At 40.3% G+C, this 21557-nt stretch overlaps 1 protein-coding gene and 1 long non-coding RNA gene across 16 annotated transcripts in view; one reads left to right on the forward strand and one right to left on the reverse strand.

The window, feature by feature from the left end:
* Positions 1-21557, forward strand: part of LOC115137934 (basement membrane-specific heparan sulfate proteoglycan core protein-like) — an 83076-nt gene that overhangs the window by 8890 nt on the left and 52629 nt on the right. For 8 of the 15 annotated variants that reach the window (XM_065025365.1, XM_065025363.1, XM_065025362.1 and 5 more), the window contains exons 5-25: positions 680-952; positions 2447-2719; positions 4901-5173; positions 6608-6865; positions 6949-7233; positions 8434-8694; positions 8986-9270; positions 10391-10654; positions 12204-12482; positions 13521-13793; positions 13965-14237; positions 14337-14657; positions 14753-15031; positions 15582-15830; positions 17567-17692; positions 17811-17835; positions 17923-17996; positions 18246-18296; positions 18374-18484; positions 19882-19944; positions 20072-20143. In XM_065025365.1, the coding sequence (XP_064881437.1) occupies positions 680-952; positions 2447-2719; positions 4901-5173; positions 6608-6865; positions 6949-7233; positions 8434-8694; positions 8986-9270; positions 10391-10654; positions 12204-12482; positions 13521-13793; positions 13965-14237; positions 14337-14657; positions 14753-15031; positions 15582-15830; positions 17567-17692; positions 17811-17835; positions 17923-17996; positions 18246-18296; positions 18374-18484; positions 19882-19944; positions 20072-20143 (4368 nt within the window). The remainder of the gene's footprint in view (positions 1-679; positions 953-2446; positions 2720-4900; positions 5174-6607; positions 6866-6948; positions 7234-8433; positions 8695-8985; positions 9271-10390; positions 10655-12203; positions 12483-13520; positions 13794-13964; positions 14238-14336; positions 14658-14752; positions 15032-15581; positions 15831-17566; positions 17693-17810; positions 17836-17922; positions 17997-18245; positions 18297-18373; positions 18485-19881; positions 19945-20071; positions 20144-21557) is intronic. The other 7 variants (XM_065025369.1, XM_065025367.1, XM_065025371.1 and 4 more) reach the window with 6 other exon arrangements.
* Positions 17584-21557, reverse strand: part of LOC135574291 (uncharacterized) — a 237640-nt gene continuing 233666 nt past the window's right edge. The window contains exon 3 of the long non-coding RNA XR_010465285.1: positions 17584-17664. This is a non-coding gene — a long non-coding RNA (uncharacterized LOC135574291). The remainder of the gene's footprint in view (positions 17665-21557) is intronic.

Genomic DNA, 21557 nt, shown 5'->3' on the forward strand with positions numbered 1-21557 from the left:
GTATGAATCAACTGACTACATTTAATCATGATGGGGCAGATTCTATGTATGAATCAACTAACTACATTTAATCATGATGGAGCAGATTCTATGTATGAATCAACTAACTACATTTAATCATGATGGAGCAGATTCTATGTATGAATCAACTAACTACATTTAATCATGATGGAGCAGATTCTATGTATGAATCAACTAACTACATTTAATCATGATGGAGCAGATTCTATGTATGAATCAACTAACTACATTTAATCATGATGGAGCAGATTCTATGTATGAATCAACTAACTACATTTAATCATGATGGAGCAGATTCTATGTATGAATCAATTAACTACATTTAATCATGATGGAGCAGATTCTATGTATGAATCAACTAACTACATTTAATCATGATGGAGCAGATTCTATGTATGAATCAACTAACTACATTTAATCATGACGGAGCAGATTCTATGTATGAATCAACTAACTACATTTAATCATGACAGAACAGATTCTATGTATGAAACAACTAACTACATTTAATCATGATGGAGCAGATTCTATGTATGAAACAACTAACTACATTTAATCATGATGGAGCAGATTCTATGTATGAATCAACTAACTACATTTAATCATGATAGATCAGTTTCTATGTATGAATCAACTAACTACATGCGTCTTTCTACAGCTCTGCCTGTGGCCTCAGTGAGTGTCTCTTCTCAGGGTCTCCTCTACTCTGGAGAGACAGTCAGTCTGCAGTGTGTCATACCAGGCTACACAGACTGGAGGTACTACTGGTACAAAAACAACCAACACCTTCCTGATGAGACCAGTAAAGTCATAGATATCACCGTCCCCATCACTCAGACTGGTCAGGCTGGTCAGTACAGGTGTGAAGGGAACAGAGTGTCTAGACCCACATCTTCACTACCAAGTGATCCTGTCACTCTCACTGTAAAAGGTGAGTTACTTTGTTGTGCTTTATTGATGTTGCTGACTATTTATATTGAGTCAATCAGGGTCTGTGTGCCAGAATTCTTAGTTACAATGAGCTCTAAAATGATTGGGACAGTGAAACATGTTCTGTTGTTCTGTTAAAAAATTAAGCAATAACAAACATGTTAATTTAGTATAGTACAGAGTCATTGTTTATACACCTATTTCTATTGAGAGGAGTCTGTCCCAAACACTGACTCATAAACTTCATGTTTGAACATAAAGGAAAGCATTTATATAGAGGTTTCATCTTTGTATCTGTGCCATTATGGTGTCTGTTACAACACGGGCAGCACATCTACATGTTAATGTTGCATGTGCCATAATCTACCATCTGTGTTACAGAGGACCACCATGTGGGTAGTGGACACTTTAGGAAAAAGAGTAGAGTATTGAGATGTATAGACAACAGGGGGGTTCCAACCCTCAAAGACACCAAACATTGACATCTATTTGACCAAAACACTGCTACTACTACTATATACTACTCTACTGTATTGTACCCTGCTCTAATGAACTGTACCCTACTCTATTGTACTGTACCCTACTCTACTGTACCCTACTCTACAGTACTCTACTGTACTGTCCCCTGCTCTACTGTACTCGACAGTACTCTACTGTACTGTACCCTACTCTGCTGTACTCTGCTTTACTGTCCCCTGTTCTACTGTACTCTACTGTACTGTCCCCTGCTCTACTGTACTCGACAGTACTCTACTGTACTGGATCCTACTCTGCTGTACTCTACTTTACTGTCCCCTGCTCGACTGTACTCTACTGTACTGTCCCCGACTGTACTCTAATGTACTGTACCCTACTCTATTGTACTGTACTCTACTGAACTGTCCCAGAGGACTACCATGTGGGTAGTGGACAAGTGCACAATTCAGGAAAAAGTGTAGAGTATTGAGATGTATAGCGAACTGGGAGGTTCCAACCCTCCAAGACCCCAAACATTGCCATCTATTTGACCAAAACATTACTACTATATACTACTGTACTCTACTGTACTCAACTGTACTGTACCCTACTCTACTGTAATCTACTGTCCTGTACCCTACTCTACTGTCCTCTGATGTAATGTACCCTACTCTACTGTACTCAACTGTACTGTACCCTACTCTATTGTACTCTACTGTACTGTACCCTACTCTACTGTACTCTACTGTACTGTACCCTACTCTATTGTACTGTACTGTACCCTACTCTACAGTACTCTTCTGCACTGTACCTGCCTGTAAGATTGGTGCTCTAACTACATTTAATCATTATAGAGCAGATTCTATGTATGAATCAACTGACTACATTTAATCATGATGGAGCAGATTCTATGTATGAATCAACTAACTACATTTAATCATGATGGAGCAGATTCTATGTATGAATCAACTAACTACATTTAATCATGATAGATCAGTTTCTATGTATGAATCAACTAACTACATGCGTCTTTCTACAGCTCTGCCTGTGGCCTCAGTGAGTGTCTCTTCTCAGGGTCTCCTCTACTCTGGAGAGACAGTCAGTCTGCAGTGTGTCATACCAGGCTACACAGACTGGAGGTACTACTGGTACAAAAACAACCAACACCTTCCTGATGAGACCAGTAAAGTCATAGATATCACCGTCCCCATCACTCAGACTGGTCAGGCTGGTCAGTACAGGTGTGAAGGGAACAGAGTGTCTAGACCCACATCTTCACTACCAAGTGATCCTGTCACTCTCACTGTAAAAGGTGAGTTACTTTGTTGTGCTTTATTGATGTTGCTGACTATTTATATTGAGTCAATCAGGGTCTGTGTGCCAGAATTCTTAGTTACAATGAGCTCTAAAATGATTGGGACAGTGAAACATGTTCTGTTGTTCTGTTAAAAAAATTAAGCAATAACAAACATGTTAATTTAGTATAGTACAGAGTCATTGTTTATACACCTATTTCTATTGAGAGGAGTCTGTCCCAAACACTGACTCATAAACTTCATGTTTGAACATAAAGGAAAGCATTTATATAGAGGTTTCATCTTTGTATCTGTGCCATTATGGTGTCTGTTACAACACGGGCAGCACATCTACATGTTAATGTTGCATGTGCCATAATCTACCATCTGTGTTACAGAGGACCACCATGTGGGTAGTGGACACTTTAGGAAAAAGAGTAGAGTATTGAGATGTATAGACAACAGGGGGGTTCCAACCCTCAAAGACACCAAACATTGACATCTATTTGACCAAAACACTGCTACTACTACTATATACTACTCTACTGTATTGTACCCTGCTCTAATGAACTGTACCCTACTCTATTGTACTGTACCCTACTCTACTGTACCCTACTCTACAGTACTCTACTGTACTGTCCCCTGCTCTACTGTACTCGACAGTACTCTACTGTACTGTACCCTACTCTGCTGTACTCTGCTTTACTGTCCCCTGTTCTACTGTACTCTACTGTACTGTCCCCTGCTCTACTGTACTCGACAGTACTCTACTGTACTGGATCCTACTCTGCTGTACTCTACTTTACTGTCCCCTGCTCGACTGTACTCTACTGTACTCGACTGTACTCTAATGTACTGTACCCTACTCTATTGTACTGTACTCTACTGAACTGTCCCAGAGGACTACCATGTGGGTAGTGGACAAGTGCACAATTCAGGAAAAAGTGTAGAGTATTGAGATGTATAGCGAACTGGGAGGTTCCAACCCTCCAAGACCCCAAACATTGCCATCTATTTGACCAAAACATTACTACTATATACTACTGTACTCTACTGTACTCAACTGTACTGTACCCTACTCTACTGTAATCTACTGTCCTGTACCCTACTCTACTGTCCTCTGATGTAATGTACCCTACTCTACTGTACTCAACTGTACTGTACCCTACTCTATTGTACTCTACTGTACTGTACCCTACTCTACTGTACTCTACTGTACTGTACCCTACTCTATTGTACTGTACTGTACCCTACTCTACAGTACTCTTCTGCACTGTACCTGCCTGTAAGATTGGTGCTCTAACTACATTTAATCATTATAGAGCAGATTCTATGTATGAATCAACTGACTACATTTAATCATGATAGAGTAGATTCTATGTATGAATCAACTGACTACATTTAATCATGATGGAGCAGATTCTATGTATGAATCAACTAACTACATTTAATCATGATGGAGCAGATTCTATGTATGAATCAACTAACTACATTTAATAATGATGGAGCAGATTCTATGTATGAATCAACTAACTACATTTAATCATGATGGAGCAGATTCTATGTATGAATCAACTAACTACATTTAATCATGATGGAGCAGATTCTATGTATGAATCAACTAACTACATTTAATCATGATGGAGCAGATTCTATGTATGAATCAACTAACTACATTTAATCATGATGGAGCAGATTCTATGTATGAATCAACTAACTACATTTAATCATGATGGAGCAGATTCTATGTATGAAACAACTAACTACATTTAATCATGATGGAGCAGATTCTATGTATGAATCAACTAACTACATTTAATCATGATGGAGCAGATTCTATGTATGAATCAATTAACTACATTTAATCATGATGGAGCAGATTCTATGTATGAATCAACTAACTACATTTAATCATGATGGAGCAGATTCTATGTATGAATCAACTAACTACATTTAATCATGACGGAGCAGATTCTATGTATGAATCAACTAACTACATTTAATCATGACAGAACAGATTCTATGTATGAAACAACTAACTACATTTAATCATGATGGAGCAGATTCTATGTATGAAACAACTAACTACATTTAAATCATGATGGAGCAGATTCTATGTATGAATCAACTAACTACATTTAATCATGATAGATCAGTTTCTATGTATGAATCAACTAACTACATGCGTCTTTCTACAGCTCTGCCTGTGGCCTCAGTGAGTGTCTCTTCTCAGGGTCTCCTCTACTCTGGAGAGACAGTCAGTCTGCAGTGTGTCATACCAGGCTACACAGACTGGAGGTACTACTGGTACAAAAACAACCAACACCTTCCTGATGAGACCAGTAAAGTCATAGATATCACCGTCCCCATCACTCAGACTGGTCAGGCTGGTCAGTACAGGTGTGAAGGGAACAGAGTGTCTAGACCCACATCTTCACTACCAAGTGATCCTGTCACTCTCACTGTAAAAGGTGAGTTACTTTGTTGTGCTTTATTGATGTTGCTGACTATTTATATTGAGTCAATCAGGGTCTGTGTGCCAGAATTCTTAGTTACAATGAGCTCTAAAATGATTGGGACAGTGAAACATGTTCTGTTGTTCTGTTAAGCAATAACAAACATGTTCATTTAGTATAGTACAGAGTCATTGTTAATACACCTATTTCTATTGAGAGGAGTCTGTCCCAAACACTGACTAATAAACTTCATGTTTGAACATAAAGGAAAGCATTTATATAGAGGTTTCATCTTTGTATCTGTGCCATTATGGTGTCTGTTACAACACGGGCAGCACATCTACATGTTAATGTTGCATGTGCCATAATCTACCATCTGTGTTACAGAGGACCACCATGTGGGTAGTGGACACTTTAGGAAAAAGAGTAGATTATTGAGATGTATAGACAACAGGGGGGTTCCAACCCTCAAAGACACCAAACATTGACATCTATTTGACCAAAACACTGCCACTACTACTATATACTACTCTACTGTATTGTACCCTGCTCTAATGAACTGTACCCTACTCTATTGTACTGTACTCTACTTGTACTGTACCCTACTCTACTGTACTGTACTGTCCCATGCTCTACTGTACTCTAATGTACTCTACTGAACTGTACCCTACTCTATTGTACTGTACTCTACTGTACTGTACCCTACTCTACTGTACTCTACTGTACTGTACCCTACTCTACAGTACTCTTCTGTACTGTACCTGCCTGTAAGATTGGTGCTCTAACTACATTTAATCATTATAGAGCAGATTCTATGTATGAATCAACTGACTACATTTAATCATGATAGAGTAGATTCTATGTATGAATCAACTGACTACATTTAATCATGATGGAGCAGATTCTATGTATGAATCAACTAACTACATTTAATCATGATGGAGCAGATTCTATGTATGAATCAACTAACTACATTTAATCATGATGGAGCAGATTCTATGTATGAATCAACTAACTACATTTAATCATGATGGAGCAGATTCTATGTATGAATCAACTAACTACATTTAATCATGATGGAGCAGATTCTATGTATGAATCAACTAACTACATTTAATCATGATGGAGCAGATTCTATGTATGAATCAACTAACTACATTTAATCATGATGGAGCAGATTCTATGTATGAATCAACTAACTACATTTAATCATGATGGAGCAGATTCTATGTATGAATCAACTAACTACATTTAATCATGACAGAACAGATTCTATGTATGAAACAACTAACTACATTTAATCATGATGGAGCAGATTCTATGTATGAAACAACTAACTACATTTAATCATGATGGAGCAGATTCTATGTATGAATCAACTAACTACATTTAATCATGATAGATCAGTTTCTATGTATGAATCAACTAACTTCATGTGTCTTTCTACAGCTCTGCCTGTGGCCTCAGTGAGTGTCTCTCCTCAGGGTCTCCTCTACTCTGGAGAGACAGTCAGTCTGCAGTGTGTCATACCAGGCTACACAGACTGGATGTACCTCTGGTTCAGAGACAACCAACAGCTTCCCAGTCAGACCAGTAAAAGCATCACATTCCCCATCACTCAGACTGGTCAGTACAGATGTGAAGGGAAGAGGAGAGATCATCCCCAGAGGTCACAACCCAGTGATTATGTCACCCTAAGTGTCACTGGTAAGTTCCCTACAATTGATTGTATCACTATATCAGTGTAATATGAAATAGCCAATGTATGTGTCTAATCTCTGTTTCCTCAGCCTTTCCCAAAGCTACACTGACTGTGAAGCCAAACCCTGTGTTCCCTGGAGAGACAGTTACTCTGACGTGTTCAGTAGAGTCTGACAGTATCTGGAGCTATCAGTGGTACAAAGACTGGAATTATAATGTCGTATCTCAGTCTGTCAGACACACTAGAACAGGAGACACCCTCACCATCAGTAGTGTTGCTGAGTCTGACCAGGGTCTCTACTGGTGTCAGGGAGAGATCCAGTCCAGATCCATATCATCAATCATCAGTAATCCTGTCACTATCACCCTGAATGGTGAGTTACTTTGTAGTGTGTTTTTCTGTCATAAAGATGGACACTATTAATATAATTTTTTACATACACTGAGTGTACAAAACATGAGGAACACCTTCCTAATATTGATTTGCACCCCATTTTGCCCCCAGAACAGCCTCAATTCATTGGGGCATGGACTCTAAAGGTTTTCAAAGCGTTCCACACGGATGCTAGCCCATGTTGACTCCAATGCTTCCCACAGTTGTGTGAAGTTGGCTGGATGTCCTTTGGGTGGTGCACCAATGTTGACTCATACGAGAAACTGTTAAGCGTGAAAAACCCAGCAGTGTTGCAGTTCTTGACACACTCAAACCGGTGCACCTGGAACCTACTATCAGACCCCTTTCAAAGGCACTTAAATATTTTGTCTTTCCCATTCACCTTCTGAATGACAAACATACACAATACATGTCTCAATCGTCTCAAGGTTTAAAAATCCTTCTTTAACCTTTCTCCTCCCTTTCATCTACACTAATTGAAGTGGATTTAACAAGTGACATCAATAAGGGATCATAATTTTCACCTGGATTCACCTGGTCAGTCTGTCATGGAAAGAGCAGGTGTTCCTAATGTTTTGTACACTCAGTGTATGTCGACATGGTCTGTGTGCAAATGTTCCCTCTAATGTACCCTCTAATGTACTTCAGACAAGGAGGAGCCACCAGTTCCCCATTGTTGAATGGCTCAGATCCATATTTTATGTGGCAATTGCTATTTACATAATAGGCCTACTGCAGCCCTGATAGGTTATGGCGCACCGGTCTGTGTAGCGTATGGGTCTGAGTTGTGCCTGTCAGTGTAATACAATCCTACACCAGTGTGCTCTGCCTACAGGAAACTCTCTTGCACAGTTAGTTTTGCATAGTTCGTGTTGTTTAGGTATGTCATATTGAAAGTGGCTAACATTGCGTTGATTCAATCACAATCCCCAAACTAGATCGCCATGTTGAAAGTGTTAGCTAAATGGAAAATCAATCTCATGCTTCTTTGCTTGGGCTGATATTTCTTATGCACATGGTAGTTCCCCGTGCCCGCCTGCGCACAGTTTAGGGGGGATTTCCAGTGTGTATGTAAATCCAAAAATATAAGTTACCATATTACTTACTAAAGTAAGACCCTACATTGGAAAGATTGGTGCTCTGACTACATTTGTCTTCATATTTAACTGTGTTTCCACAGCTCTACCCAGAGCATCAGTGAGTATCTCTCCTCAGTTTGTCCTCTACCCTGGAGATACAGTCACTCTGCAGTGTGACATATCAGACTACACAGACTGGACGTACTACTGGTTTATAGACAACCAACAGCTTCCCAGTCTGACCAGAAAAACCATCACCATCTCTCTCCCTGACAAGGCTGGTCAGTACAGGTGTGTTGGGATGAGGAGAAGTCGGCCCCAGATGTCATATTACAGCTCAGCTCTCCCCATCATCATCACTGGTGAGTACATATCTTTACATAATTTATCTAAAGATGAAAAACAATCTGATATGTCAGTCCTTACCCATCCTGCTGATAAGAGTGGGTCTTTTTGTACTCATGGAATGGACAGTTTATATAAGTGAGTGTCAGAAGTCCCATCTCAGTGTTTGTCTTCAATCTGGACTTTGTAAATTCAGAGCCAATGAGGGTTGATCTAAATACAGATATATACACTGTAAATTCTAACTGAATGGAGTCAACATATGTAAAATATACCTTTATCACATGATTTCTGCTCTGTTTCCTCAGCTCTGCCCAAAGCTACACTGACTGTAAAACCCAACCCTGTGTTCCCTGGAGAGACAGTTACTCTGACGTGTTCAGTAGGGTCTGACAGTAGCTGGAGCTATAAGTGGTACAAAGACAGGAATTATTATGTATTACCCCAGTCTGTCAGTCACACTATAACAGGAGACAACCTCACCATCAGTAGTGTTGCTGAGTCTGACCATGGTCTCTACTGGTGTCAGGGAGAGATCCAGTACAGATCCATATCATCAATCAACAGTGATCCTGTCACTATCACCCTGAATGGTGAGTAACTTTGGTGGGCGATTAGAACTGGCTGGCAGTCGGCATTCCAATTAATCCCAAAGGTGTTCGATGGGGTAGAGGTCAGGGCTCTGTGCAGGCCAGTCAAGTTCTTCCACGCCGATCTCGACAAGCCATTTATGTATGGACCTCGCTTTCTGTACGGGGGGGCATTGTCATCCTAAAACAGGAAGAGGCCTTCCCCACACTGTTGTCACAAAGTTGAAGCACAGAATCGTCCCGAATGTCATTGTATTCTGTAGCATTAAGATTTCGCTTCACTTGAATTAAGGGACCTAGCCCAAACCATGAAAAACAGCCCCAGGAAATTATTCAACCTCCACCAAACTTTACAGTTGGCACTATCCATATTTGGGTGGGTAGCTTCCCCTGGCATCAGCCAAACCCAGATTTGACCGGTGGACATCACTCCAGAGAATCTGTTCCACTGCTCCAGCGTCCAATGGCTGTGAGCTTTACACCACCCCAGCCGACGCTTGGCATTGAGCATGGTTATCTTATGCTTGTATGCGGCTTCTCGGCCATGGAAACCCATATCATGAAGCTCCCAACAAACATTTATTGTGCCGAGTTTGCTTCTTGAGGCAATTTGTAACGCAGTAATTAGTGTTTCAACCGAGGACAGATTATTTTTACGCGCTCCTCACTTCAGCATTCGGCAGTCCTGTTCTGTGCGCTTGTGTGGCCTACCACATTTCAGCTGAGCCGTTGTTGCTCCTAGATGTTTCCACTTCACAATAACAACACTTACAGTTGACCAGGTTAGCTCTAGCATGGCAGAAATTTGACAAACTGACTTGTTAGAAAGGTGGCATCCTATGACGGTGTTGCGTTGAAAGTCACTTAGCTTTTCAGTAAGGCCATTCTACTGCCAATGTTTGTCTATGGAGATTGCATGGCTGTGTGCTTGATTTTATACATGTCAGCAACGGGTGTGGCTGAAAAAGCCGAATCCACTAATTTGAAAGGGTGTCCACATACTTGTGCATATATAGTTTATATGTCTAAAATAATAGTTACTGTACTACTTACTGAAGTTAGATCATACTTTGGAAAGATTGTTGCTCTGACTGCATTTGTCTTCATATAACTGTTTCCACAGCTCTGCCCATGGCCTCAGTGAAGATAGTCACTCCACAGGGTCTCCTCTACCCTGGAGAGACAGTCACTCTGCAGTGTGACATATCAGAATACACAGACTGGACGTACCGCTGGTTCAGAAACAATGAAGAGCTTCTCATTAAGACCAGGAAAACCATCGCCATCTCTCTCCCTGACCAGGCTGGTCAGTACCAGTGTGTTGGGATGAGGAGAGGTCGGCCCCAGATGTCATATTACAGCTCAGCTCTCCCCATCATCATCACTGGTGAGTACATATCTTTACATAATTTACCTAAGGATTTTTAAAAAAAAAATTATTTCACCTTTATTTAACCAGGTAGGCAAGTTGAGAACAAGTTCTCATTTACAATTGCGACCTGGCCAAGATAAAGCAAAGCAGTTCGACAGATACAACGACACAGAGTTACACATGGAGTAAAACAAACATACAGTCAATAATACAGTATAAACAAGTCTATATACAATGTGAGCAAATGAGGTGAGAAGGGAGGTAAAGGCAAAAAAGGCCACGGTGGCAAAGTAAATACAATATAGCAAGTAAAACACTGGAATGGTAGTTTTGCAATGGAAGAATGTGCAAAGTAGAAATAAAAATAATGGGGTGCAAAGGAGCAAAATAAATAAATAAATTGAATACAGTTGGGAAAGAGGTAGTTGTTTGGGCTAAATTATAGGTGGGCTATATACAGGTGCAGTAATCTGTGAGCTGCACTGACAGTTGGTGCTTAAAGCTAGTGAGGGAGATAAGTGTTTCCAGTTTCAGAGATTTTTGTAGTTCGTTCCAGTCATTGGCAGCAGAGAACTGGAAGGAGAGGCGGCCAAAGAAAGAATTGGTTTTGGGGGTGACTAGAGAGATATACCTGCTGGAGCGTGTGCTACAGGTGGGTGATGCTGTGGTGACCAGCGAGCTGAGATAAGGGGGGACTTTACCTAGCAGGGTCTTGTAGATGACATGGAGCCAGTGGGTTTGGCGACGAGTATGAAGCGAGGGCCAGCCAACGAGAGCGTACAGGTCGCAATGGTGGGTAGTATTTGGGGCTTTGGTGACAAAACGGATTGCACTGTGATAGACTGCATCCAATTTGTTGAGTAGGGTATTGGAGGCTATTTTGTAAATGACATCGCCGAAGTCGAGGATTGGTAGGATGGTCAGTTTTACAAGGGTATGTTTGGCAGCATGAGTGAAGGATGCTTTGTTGCAAAATAGGAAGCCAATTCTAGATTTAACTTTGGATTGGAGATGTTTGATATGGGTCTGGAAGGAGAGTTTACAATCTAACCCGACACCTAAGTATTTGTAGTTGTCCACGTATTCTAAGTCAGAGCCGTCCAGAGTAGTGATGTTGGACAGGCGGGTAGGTGCAGGAAGCGATCAGTTGAAGAGCATGCATTTAGTTTTACTTGTATTTAAGAGCAATTGGAGGCCACGGAAGGAGATGAAAAACCATCTTTGCTTGATTAACAATCTGATATGTCAGTCCTTACCCGTCCTGCTGATAAGAGTGGGTCGGTTGTACTCATGGAATGGACAGTTTATCTAAATGACTTTCAGAAGTACTTATCTCAGCTTTTCTCTCCCATCATTGTCACTGGTAAGCTCACTGTTTGTCTTCAATCTGAACTTTGTAAATTCAGAGTCAATGAGGGTTAATCTAAATACAGATATATACACTGTAAATTCTAACTGAATGGAGTCAACACACCCATATGTAAAATATACTTTTATCACAATGTTACAGCAACAACTGAATTACCAGGCATGTATCCACATGTGTTCTGCTCTGTTTCCTCAGCTCTGCCCAAAGCTACACTGACTGTAAAACCTAACCCTGTGTTCCCTGGAGAGACAGTTACTCTGACGTGTTCAGTAGGATCTGACAGTATCTGGAGCTATAAGTGGTACAAAGACAGGAATGATAATGTAGTATCCCAGTCTGGTTACAGTAACATTGGAGTCTCTCACATCAGTAGAGCTGCTGAGTCTGACCAGGGTCAGTACTGGTGTGAAGGGAACAGAGTGTCTAGACCCACATATTCACAACCAAGTAATGCTATTACTCTTACTGTAAAAGGTGAGTTACTTTGTTATGTTGTCATACAGATAGACTCTGTTGTTGTTGAGTCAATCATTTTTAATTTATCAAGTAAGATATTGAACCCTGCCCAAGTCTCCTTGCTTAATTAACGGTCATATTTTGTGCCTTCAACTCAGTGCAACGATTTAGAGTTACAGTAAGGTAGACATGTTAAAGTGTTTTAGAAACCCTAATCATAGTATTTTAACTGAACATGTAGGCTGCTCACCTGCACATACTCCTTTTAGAAGTAAGACTTATTTTGTACCTGCAGCCAATCACAATCACTCCCTTCTATCACTCTCACAATCACAGCTCCAGGCATTCCATGCTTTTCTTACCTCTTGTTCTGAGCACCTGAGATTTAATATGCAACCTGCCACACGTCAAATCAATTCTGATTTTGTGTGAGGACAATGTTCTATACGATGGTCCAAAAACTTGACGTATCCAATCGCGGCCGACGTTTTGTAAGCGAACCACTCAATTTTGTCCCTACGTTATATTGGCATCGAACACGCCACCCTCCATAGGAGAGGGGGTGACCGCGACAATGTATTGTTCAAATGAGAGGCTGCCTGGATCTTTAATTTCAAGATGCTTGCTGCCTTCAGTCTCAATGTAGACTTTGATCTGAAGCCATTCTAGTGATTATTGTGATTTTTCTATCCATTGTACATGTTTGTAGGCCCAAGTAGTCACATTGTATCTATGATCATATGCTTTCATTTATGTTTTTATATTTATATCTTTAAATTAACCAATGATATCAAGCCACACCCTGCCATAATTACAGACACCTGTGTGTGTGCCCTTTGACACTCTTTTTCAAGTGTTTTACTCCACTAGCCAGCACCTCATCTAAACAGGTGTGTGTTTCTTTTGCCTCCAAGTCAGTCATGTAGACATTTTCTGTGTGTCTGTAGACTATTCTGCCTCACTGAATTTGGATCAGTTATTCATCAAGAGGACATCTTGCAGCAGATCAGATCCATGTTTTCCAGATACATCATAACCTTTTCTTGATTCCAACAGATAGTCGTCCGACGGCCACACTGAGTTCTGACAACCAGGGTATATTCACAGGAGACAGAGTGACACTGAGCTGTACTGTAGAGTCTCCTGGATGGAAGTTTTACTGGTACAGACACAGACCAGACTCTACACCAGTAACCACAACCTCTGGATACTCCTACACACTCAGCAGGGTCAGTGTCTCTGATGGAGGACAGTACTGGTGCAGAGCTGGGAGAGGAGACCCAGTCTACTACACCCTGTACAGTGACCCAGTCCAGATAAACATTACTGGTGAGTCTAAAACAGTTTTATGATGAATGGCTGTTATTGTGGATAGAAAGTAATCTAGGGTATAATATTTTGTCTGATGACTTGAAGCTATATTCATGAGTAGACCTATTGATAAATTAATACATTTCAAATTGTGCAACTGTTTTTTGAGTTTGTGTTGTGTCTGTGCAGAGAGGCCTGTTGCTGTTCTGACCCTCCAACCCAACTGGACCCAGATATTCATTAGAGAGACTGTCACTATGAGATGTGACATACAGGGAGGAGGAGACTCTGACTGGAACTACAGATGGTATAAGAATAGTCAGTTATTCATCCCCTTTAACACAAAGCCTGAGTACAGAATCAGTCCTGTCTACTGGTCTAACAGTGGTTCATATACCTGTGAGGGTGTAAAGGGAAACAAGTTCTCCAAGACCAGTGATGCTGTACAACTGACTGTGTCTGGTAAGTATATATAATCATGTAAACATCTACATTGGTAACTAAAATTATTGCTAAAACTGAAAGTTAGAAAACAGAAACCTGTCCTCTGACTGATCACAGATCAACCCAAGGCTGTCCTGAGTATCTTTCCTCAGTGGATGAACCCTGGAGACTCAGTAATGCTGAGCTGTGAAGTTGACAAGACGTCTACAGGCTGGAGGTTCTCCTGGTACAGGACTGTTCCCTACAGAGCTGGGTTACCCTCCCTATCAGACAAGTCTTACTCTCTACAGCCCCTATCTGACAATGTGACTAGTGAAGACTCCTACACTCTGATCCCTGCTGGTCCTACTCCCACAGGAGGATATGTGTGTAGAGCTGGGAGAGGAGACCCAGTCTATGATACACTCTACAGTGAACCTCAGATTCTCTGGTCAGGAGGTAACTAACTGCATTTAAACTGTATTAAATCATCTTTAAGTCACCCTCATGTGTCTATATAACTATAGGTTTGACTCTGTCTCTCTTTGTTACAGATCTGCAGCCTTCAGTGTCTCTTACAGTAAATCCCAACACAACTCAACACTTTACATCAACGTCTCTCTCACTGAGCTGTGAGGAGAAGGGGAACTCTACTGGATGGACACTGATGAGATACACAGAGAGAAGAGTGAAGTCGGGGTGTTTCTCTAACTGGGGATCAATAACAGGGTCTACATGTACCATCAGCTACACATACACAGGATACAGTGGAGTGTTCTGGTGTGAGTCTGGATCAGGAGAGTACAGTAATGCTGTCAACATCACAGTAAATGGTATGTCTATAGTACAACACTCAATAACATTTTTACATATTGTAGCGACCCGCACAGACAGCTGTGTGATATAAGTTATGCTGTTTGTTTGTTGAACTTACCAGTACCCAGTATTTGCGGGGTCCTACATGTCAGTCAACCTGCTATCTGCCAACCACGGGTGAGCCTGGAATGTTCCAGTGCCGGGCATCCTTGTGGTTTGTGGGGTAGCGGGAGGGTTTGGCATGGGTGTGGAAGGCCATGCTTAGCCATTGTTCTCTCTCTTAAGTTTTGCCTTAACAAGAGATGGTCACTGTTATGTTATACTGTGATCCTTGATTTATTTGGCGTGGGCTACATTCAAACAGTAGCCTGTGTTGAGTTGGGTTAATAAACTGGGAATTCGTCAACTGAATCCTCTGTCTGGACATTTGTTAATTTATGATCTAGCCAGGTCATTACATTCTTTAACTGAATGATTGCATATCATAAAATACAAGCTCATAAGATGGTTGATGTATTGTGAGTGATGACTCCAGATTTACAGTATTATTTATATTATGTTACACAGATGGTGATGTGATCCTGGAGAGTCCTGTCCATCCTGTGACTGAAGGAGACTCTGTGAATCTGACCTGTACATTTAGACATCAGGGAAAAAATCCTAACCCCAAGACTGATTTCTACAAAGATGGAACACTCATCAAGAATGAGACCACAGGAGAGATGACCATCCCTGCAGTATCCAAGTCAGATGAAGGATTCTATAAGTGTAAATCTGGTGAAGGAGAATCACCAGAGAGCTGGGTGACAGTGAGAGGTGAGAAAATGTGTAGTATCACAACTAAGTTACCTTTTCATTATCTGTGTTAAAAACGTGATTTAAGTGTTCATGTTAAAACTTCTTACGTAGTTATTCCACAATACTAACTTGTTATGGCTGGGGGCAGTATTGAGTAGCTTGGATGAATAAGGTGCCCAGAGTAAACTGCCTGTTACTCAGGCCCAGCTGCTAATATATGCATACTATTAGTGGGTTTCGATAGAAAACACTGAAGTTTCTAATACTGTTTGAATGATGTCTGTGAGTATAACATAACTCATACGGCAGGCAAAAACCTGAGAAAAAATCCAACCAGGAGGTTTGTAGTTTTTCAACTCATAGCCTATCGAATATACAGTGGGATATTGGTCATATTGCACTTCCTAAGGCTTCCATTAGATGTCAACAGTCTTTAGAACCTTGTTTGATGCTTCTACTGTGATACAGGGGGGAATGAGGGCTCTTTGAGTCATGGGTCTGGCAGAGTGCCATGAGCTGACCACGCACGTTCACGTGAGAGAGTTGGCTTGCGTTCCATTGCCGTTCTGAAGACAAAGGAATTCTCCGGTTGGAACATCATTGAAGATTTATGTTAAAAACATCCTAAAGATTGATTCTATACTTCGTTTGCCATGTTTCTACAAACTGTAATATGACTTTTCGTCCGAACTTTCGCGTGGACTTGCCCGCTCGTCATGAGTTTGGATTGTGTACTGAATGCGCAAACAAAAAGGAGGTATTTGCACATAAATGATGAACTTTATGGAACAAATCAAACATTTATTGTGGAACTGGGATTCCTGGGAGTAAATTCTGATGAAGATCATCAAAGGTAAGTGAATATTTATAATGCTATTCTGACATCTGACTCCACAACATGGTGGATATCTTCATGGCTTGTTTGGGCTCTGAGCGCTGTCCTCAGATTATAGCATGGTGTGCTTTTTCCGTGAAATCTGACACAGCGGTTGCATTAAGGAGAGGTTTTTCTAAAGTTCCATGTGTAATAATTGTATCTTTTATCAATGTTTATTATAAGTATTTCTGTAAATTGATGTGGCTCTCTGCAAAATCACTGGATGTTTTGGAGGCAAAACATTACTGAACAACGCGCCAATGTAAACTGAGATTTTTTAAAAATAAATATGGACTTTATCGAACGAAACATACATGTATTGTGTAACATGAAGTCCTATGAGTGTCATCTGATGAAGATCATCAAAGGTTAGTGATTCATTTTACCTCTATTTCTGATTATTTCTTACTCCTCTTTGGCTGGAAAAATGGCTGTTTTTCTGTGAATAAGTGCATAATGATATGTTGTGCTTTCGTCATAAAGCCTTTTTGAAATCGGACAATGTGGGATTAACAACAAATTTATCTTTAAAATGGTGTAAAATACTTGTATGTCTGAGGAATTTTAATTATGAGATTTCTATTGTTTTGAATTTGGCGTCCTGCACTTTCACTGGCTGTTGTCATATCGATCCCGTTAACTTCTCATGGTTGGGATCCCGTTTTTATATAGTTTGCGATTTACAGACCTAGAAAATATGATCTTTTAACTAAATTGTCAAAAGACCGGCCAGCCTGCTTTCTTTTCATGCTCTATACTGTAAACACATATAACCTCTCTGAGTCTGTCCTGTTCTCTCGCCAGTCTCATTTAGTAGTTTGATTCCTGTATGTATGTTCTACCTCAGTCTGATGGTGTTGTGCTGTTCCCTCTCCAGTCTTTCCAGTCGTATCTCCTGGATCCTCTACATCAGTCCTAGTAGGAGTGGTTGTGGGTCTGCTTGTTGCTGGTGTCCTACTGGTCATTCTCCTGGTCCTGCTGGTGAGATATCAAAACAGCAAAGGTGAGACTTTTACTATGTCTCATTTAATGGAAAATGTATTATTACGTTTCGAACAAAAATGTCTAAATAGAAATAGGTGAAGAAAGCTCAGTACATAACACAATGTGTTACATTACAGGTTCCTGTTTCAACAGAATATTCTGGTGAGTACACCTGTCTCTCAACTATATTGATACATACAGTATAACATCTTCTCTGTCTTCTTATGCTGAGTATCTCTCTCCCTGTAGGCCCCCTCAGCCCCAGAGCACCAACCAGGACCCCCAACAGGACCAAGGATCTGGGTATACACATCAGCAGCATGGTCAGTATCTCATCCCAAACCTCTACCACTCCTCTCTATGTAACCTCATACACTGACTCATAAACATGTACTTTTTATAACATCCAGCTTTTGGGGTCAAAATTTAAATTCTGGTAAATTCAGAAAGTAAACCAAATGCATTATTCTTCCTGAATTGACTGGAATTTAAATGGAACTGACCCCAAGCCTGATAACATGTCCCAAGGCAACCAACCTAACTAACCTGTCTCTCTCTTCTTTGACCAACAGGTGATGCTAACATCTACGATACGATCAATTCCTCAGACAACAATGATAATGGTAGTGTAATGTAATGTTTTCAGTATGAATGTGTAGTAGTCTGCTGCTCTTAATTTAATATGACATGTATGACAAAGTGGAGGTGTTTGTGTATTATGTCTCAGATGTTACTGGTGCTTCTGCTGCTGGACCAAGTCATGTGACTTACGTGCAGATTCAACTGAAAAAGTTGGACAACAAAAAGAAAGGTGACTCAACTGTGACATACATTTATTTAAAAAAATGTGCAGTGTGTCCAAGAAGAGTTAAAATTATGTACAAAAAAGAACCAGGCGATGTGGACAAAAAATCCGTCTTATGATAAATGTACTGAGTTCATTTACCTTCTTCTGGGCAGGTGGGACGCTATCGTCCCACCTGGCCAAAATCCGGTGAAATTGCAGAGCGCGAAATTCAAACTACAGTATTATAAATATTTAACTTTCATAAAATCACAAGTGTAATCCATCAAAATAAAGCTTAACTTCTTGTTAAACCAGCCACGGTATCAGATTTCAAAAAAGGCTTTACGGTGAAAGCAAACCATGTGATTATCTGAAGACCGCGCCCGGCATACAAACACATGAAAAACATATTTCAACCAGACAGGTGTGACAAAGTCTGAAATAGTGATATAGAAAATGCCTTACCTTTGATGTACCAGTTACATCACAAATGGTCCTTTTGTTCGATAATGGTCTTTTTTATATCCATAAAAACTCAGTTTATCTGGCTCGCTTCAGTCAATAATCCACCAGTTTCCATCCATCAAAATGCATACAAAATGAATCCCAAACGTTACTAATAAACTTTCCAAACAAGTCAAACAACGTTTATAATCAAACCTTAGGTACCCTAATACGTAAATAAACGATACAATTTAAGAAGGAGAATCGTTATTGTCTTTACCGGAGAAAAATACCAAAGAACGCGCTCTCTTCCACGCACTTGGAAACCCTACAGCCAAAATGGCAGCCATCTAGAAAAACTACAATTCCTGGGTAATTTTTCCAAAAACCAGCCTGAAACTAAAGACTGTTGACATCTAGTGGAAGCCATAGGAACTGCAATCTGGGAGGACTTGGCCTTATAATTAAAGTGATAGTCATTGAAAATAGTTGTAGGCTGAAATTATTTTGGGGGGGATGGTTTGTCCTCTGAGTTTCGCCTGCCATATCCGAACAGTTTCAGAAACGTTAGTTTTTTTATCCAAATTTACCAATTATATGCATATCCTAGCTTCTGGGCCTGAGTAACAGGCTGTTTACTTTGGGCACACTTTTCATCCGGACGTCAAAATACTGCCACCTACCCAAGAGGTTAACTAATATGACTAGTTCAATGGTTGTAGCCATCTATTGTCCAATTAACAATCACACATATTAGCAAAGCTATTTCATTTTAAACTTCACATTTCACTAGTATAAGCTACTTATCGTAATAAACAATATCAGCAAAATTCCCACGATAAGTGGTTGGTGTCGATCATATTTGGTTTATCACCCCAGCTGTAGTATAAAAATTACATGTACTGTGTGTGAATATATATATATAAAAACTAACTAAACTAATTGACAAATGTTCTGCTCTTGTTCCTCCTCTTCAGAAAAACTAGCTGATCCAGCTAAAGATCCAGTCTACTCTGTGGTGAAAACAGGGAAAGCGACGGGTAAGACCCAGTCTGCAAGTTGGCAGTCATTCAAATCAAAATGTGCAATTTTGTAGTAGTTTCAGATGAAGCGGCAGAATATGCAATAAACAAATTTAATTTGTTGACTGAAAATGTCCATTGTCAGCAGCAGCTGGACCTGATGTCACCTATGCTGAGGTGGACCTCAAAAACAAGGTCAAAGCCAAGAAGAAGAGAGGTAAATATTGTTGAATAGCTATATTTCTAAGGGATAACCAACGAGGGCCTATGCATTCTTTGGAAAATGATGCATGGTGTGAAAGGTTGTACTTTATAAATAATGCATCTCCGTATAAGGTTGCTGGAAAACAAATTCACCAACCTTCCACAGAGTTGCATTTTTTTCCAGAGCACGCATAGAACCCTGAGTTGATTATCTCGCTTGTCCCACGGCTATAATTTAACACAGTAAAAATGTGTTCATTTATCGGTAGAAATGTATTCAAGATCCAATGAAGTAGCTAGCTAGCAAGTTACTAGATAGCTACAGTAGTTGCCTTGCTAACCAGAGACTTGCTAGCTTAGCTAATTAACCATCCTCCTAGCTTATGAAAATCAAATTCAACAATGCCAATGATGTTATCAATTCGACTTTTCAACAGTAGCTTCAACATCGGACATGTAAGAATTAACTTCATAGCCATTGAATATTGCAGTGCATTATTTAAGCAATAAGGTCCGAGGAGGTGTGGTATATGGCCAATAAACCGAGGGCTAAGGGCTGTTGTTCTTAAGCATGGCGCAATGTGGAGTGCCTGGACACAGCCCTTAGCCGATGTATATTGGCCATATATCACAAACCCCAGAGGTGCCTTATTGCTATTATAAACTGGTTACCAATGTAATTAGAGCAATGTTTTTTCATATCCGTGGTATACGGTCTGATATACTACGGCTGTCAGACAATCAGCATTCAGGGGTTGAACCACCCAGTTTATACATCAAAATCATGCATGCTCTAGAATGCCCTTCAAGCCAATCAGAAATGAGTATTCAACAATGCCACGGTATAATGTTTTGTATATTTTAAATGTTTTCTGATATTTTATTATCACTCCCTATAAAAACAGCAACGCCACCTGAGGCAGATTCAGTCTATTCTAAAGTAAAGCCATGCACAGCCCTCGGTAAGACTAAGGACTCGATTCAATCCGTATTGCGGAAGTTCAGGGAAAAAGGGGATTAAGGGAATGGTTGCAGTTTAACTTCGAGATAGGGGGCGCTCTTTTAATTTTTGGATAAAAAACGTTCCCGTTTTAAACAAGATATTTTGTCACGAAAAGATGCTCGACTATGCATTTAATTGACAGCTTTGGAAAAACTCTGACGTTTCCAAAACTGCAAAGATATTGTCTGTGAGTGCTCCAGAACTAATGCTACAGGCGAAACCAAGATGAAGTTTCATACAGGAAATGCCCCAGATTCTGAAGGTGCTGTGTTCCAATGTCTCCTTATATGGCTGTGAATGCGCCAGGAATGAGCCTGCCCTTTGTGTCGTTTCTCCAAGGTGTCTGCAGCATTGTGACGTATTTGTAGGCATATCATTGGAAGATTGACCATAAGAGACTACATTTACCAGGTGTCCGCCCGGT

Source organism: Oncorhynchus nerka, linkage group LG12 (genome assembly GCF_034236695.1).
Source record: "Oncorhynchus nerka isolate Pitt River linkage group LG12, Oner_Uvic_2.0, whole genome shotgun sequence".
In the NCBI taxonomy this organism is placed as follows: domain Eukaryota; kingdom Metazoa; phylum Chordata; class Actinopteri; order Salmoniformes; family Salmonidae; genus Oncorhynchus; species Oncorhynchus nerka.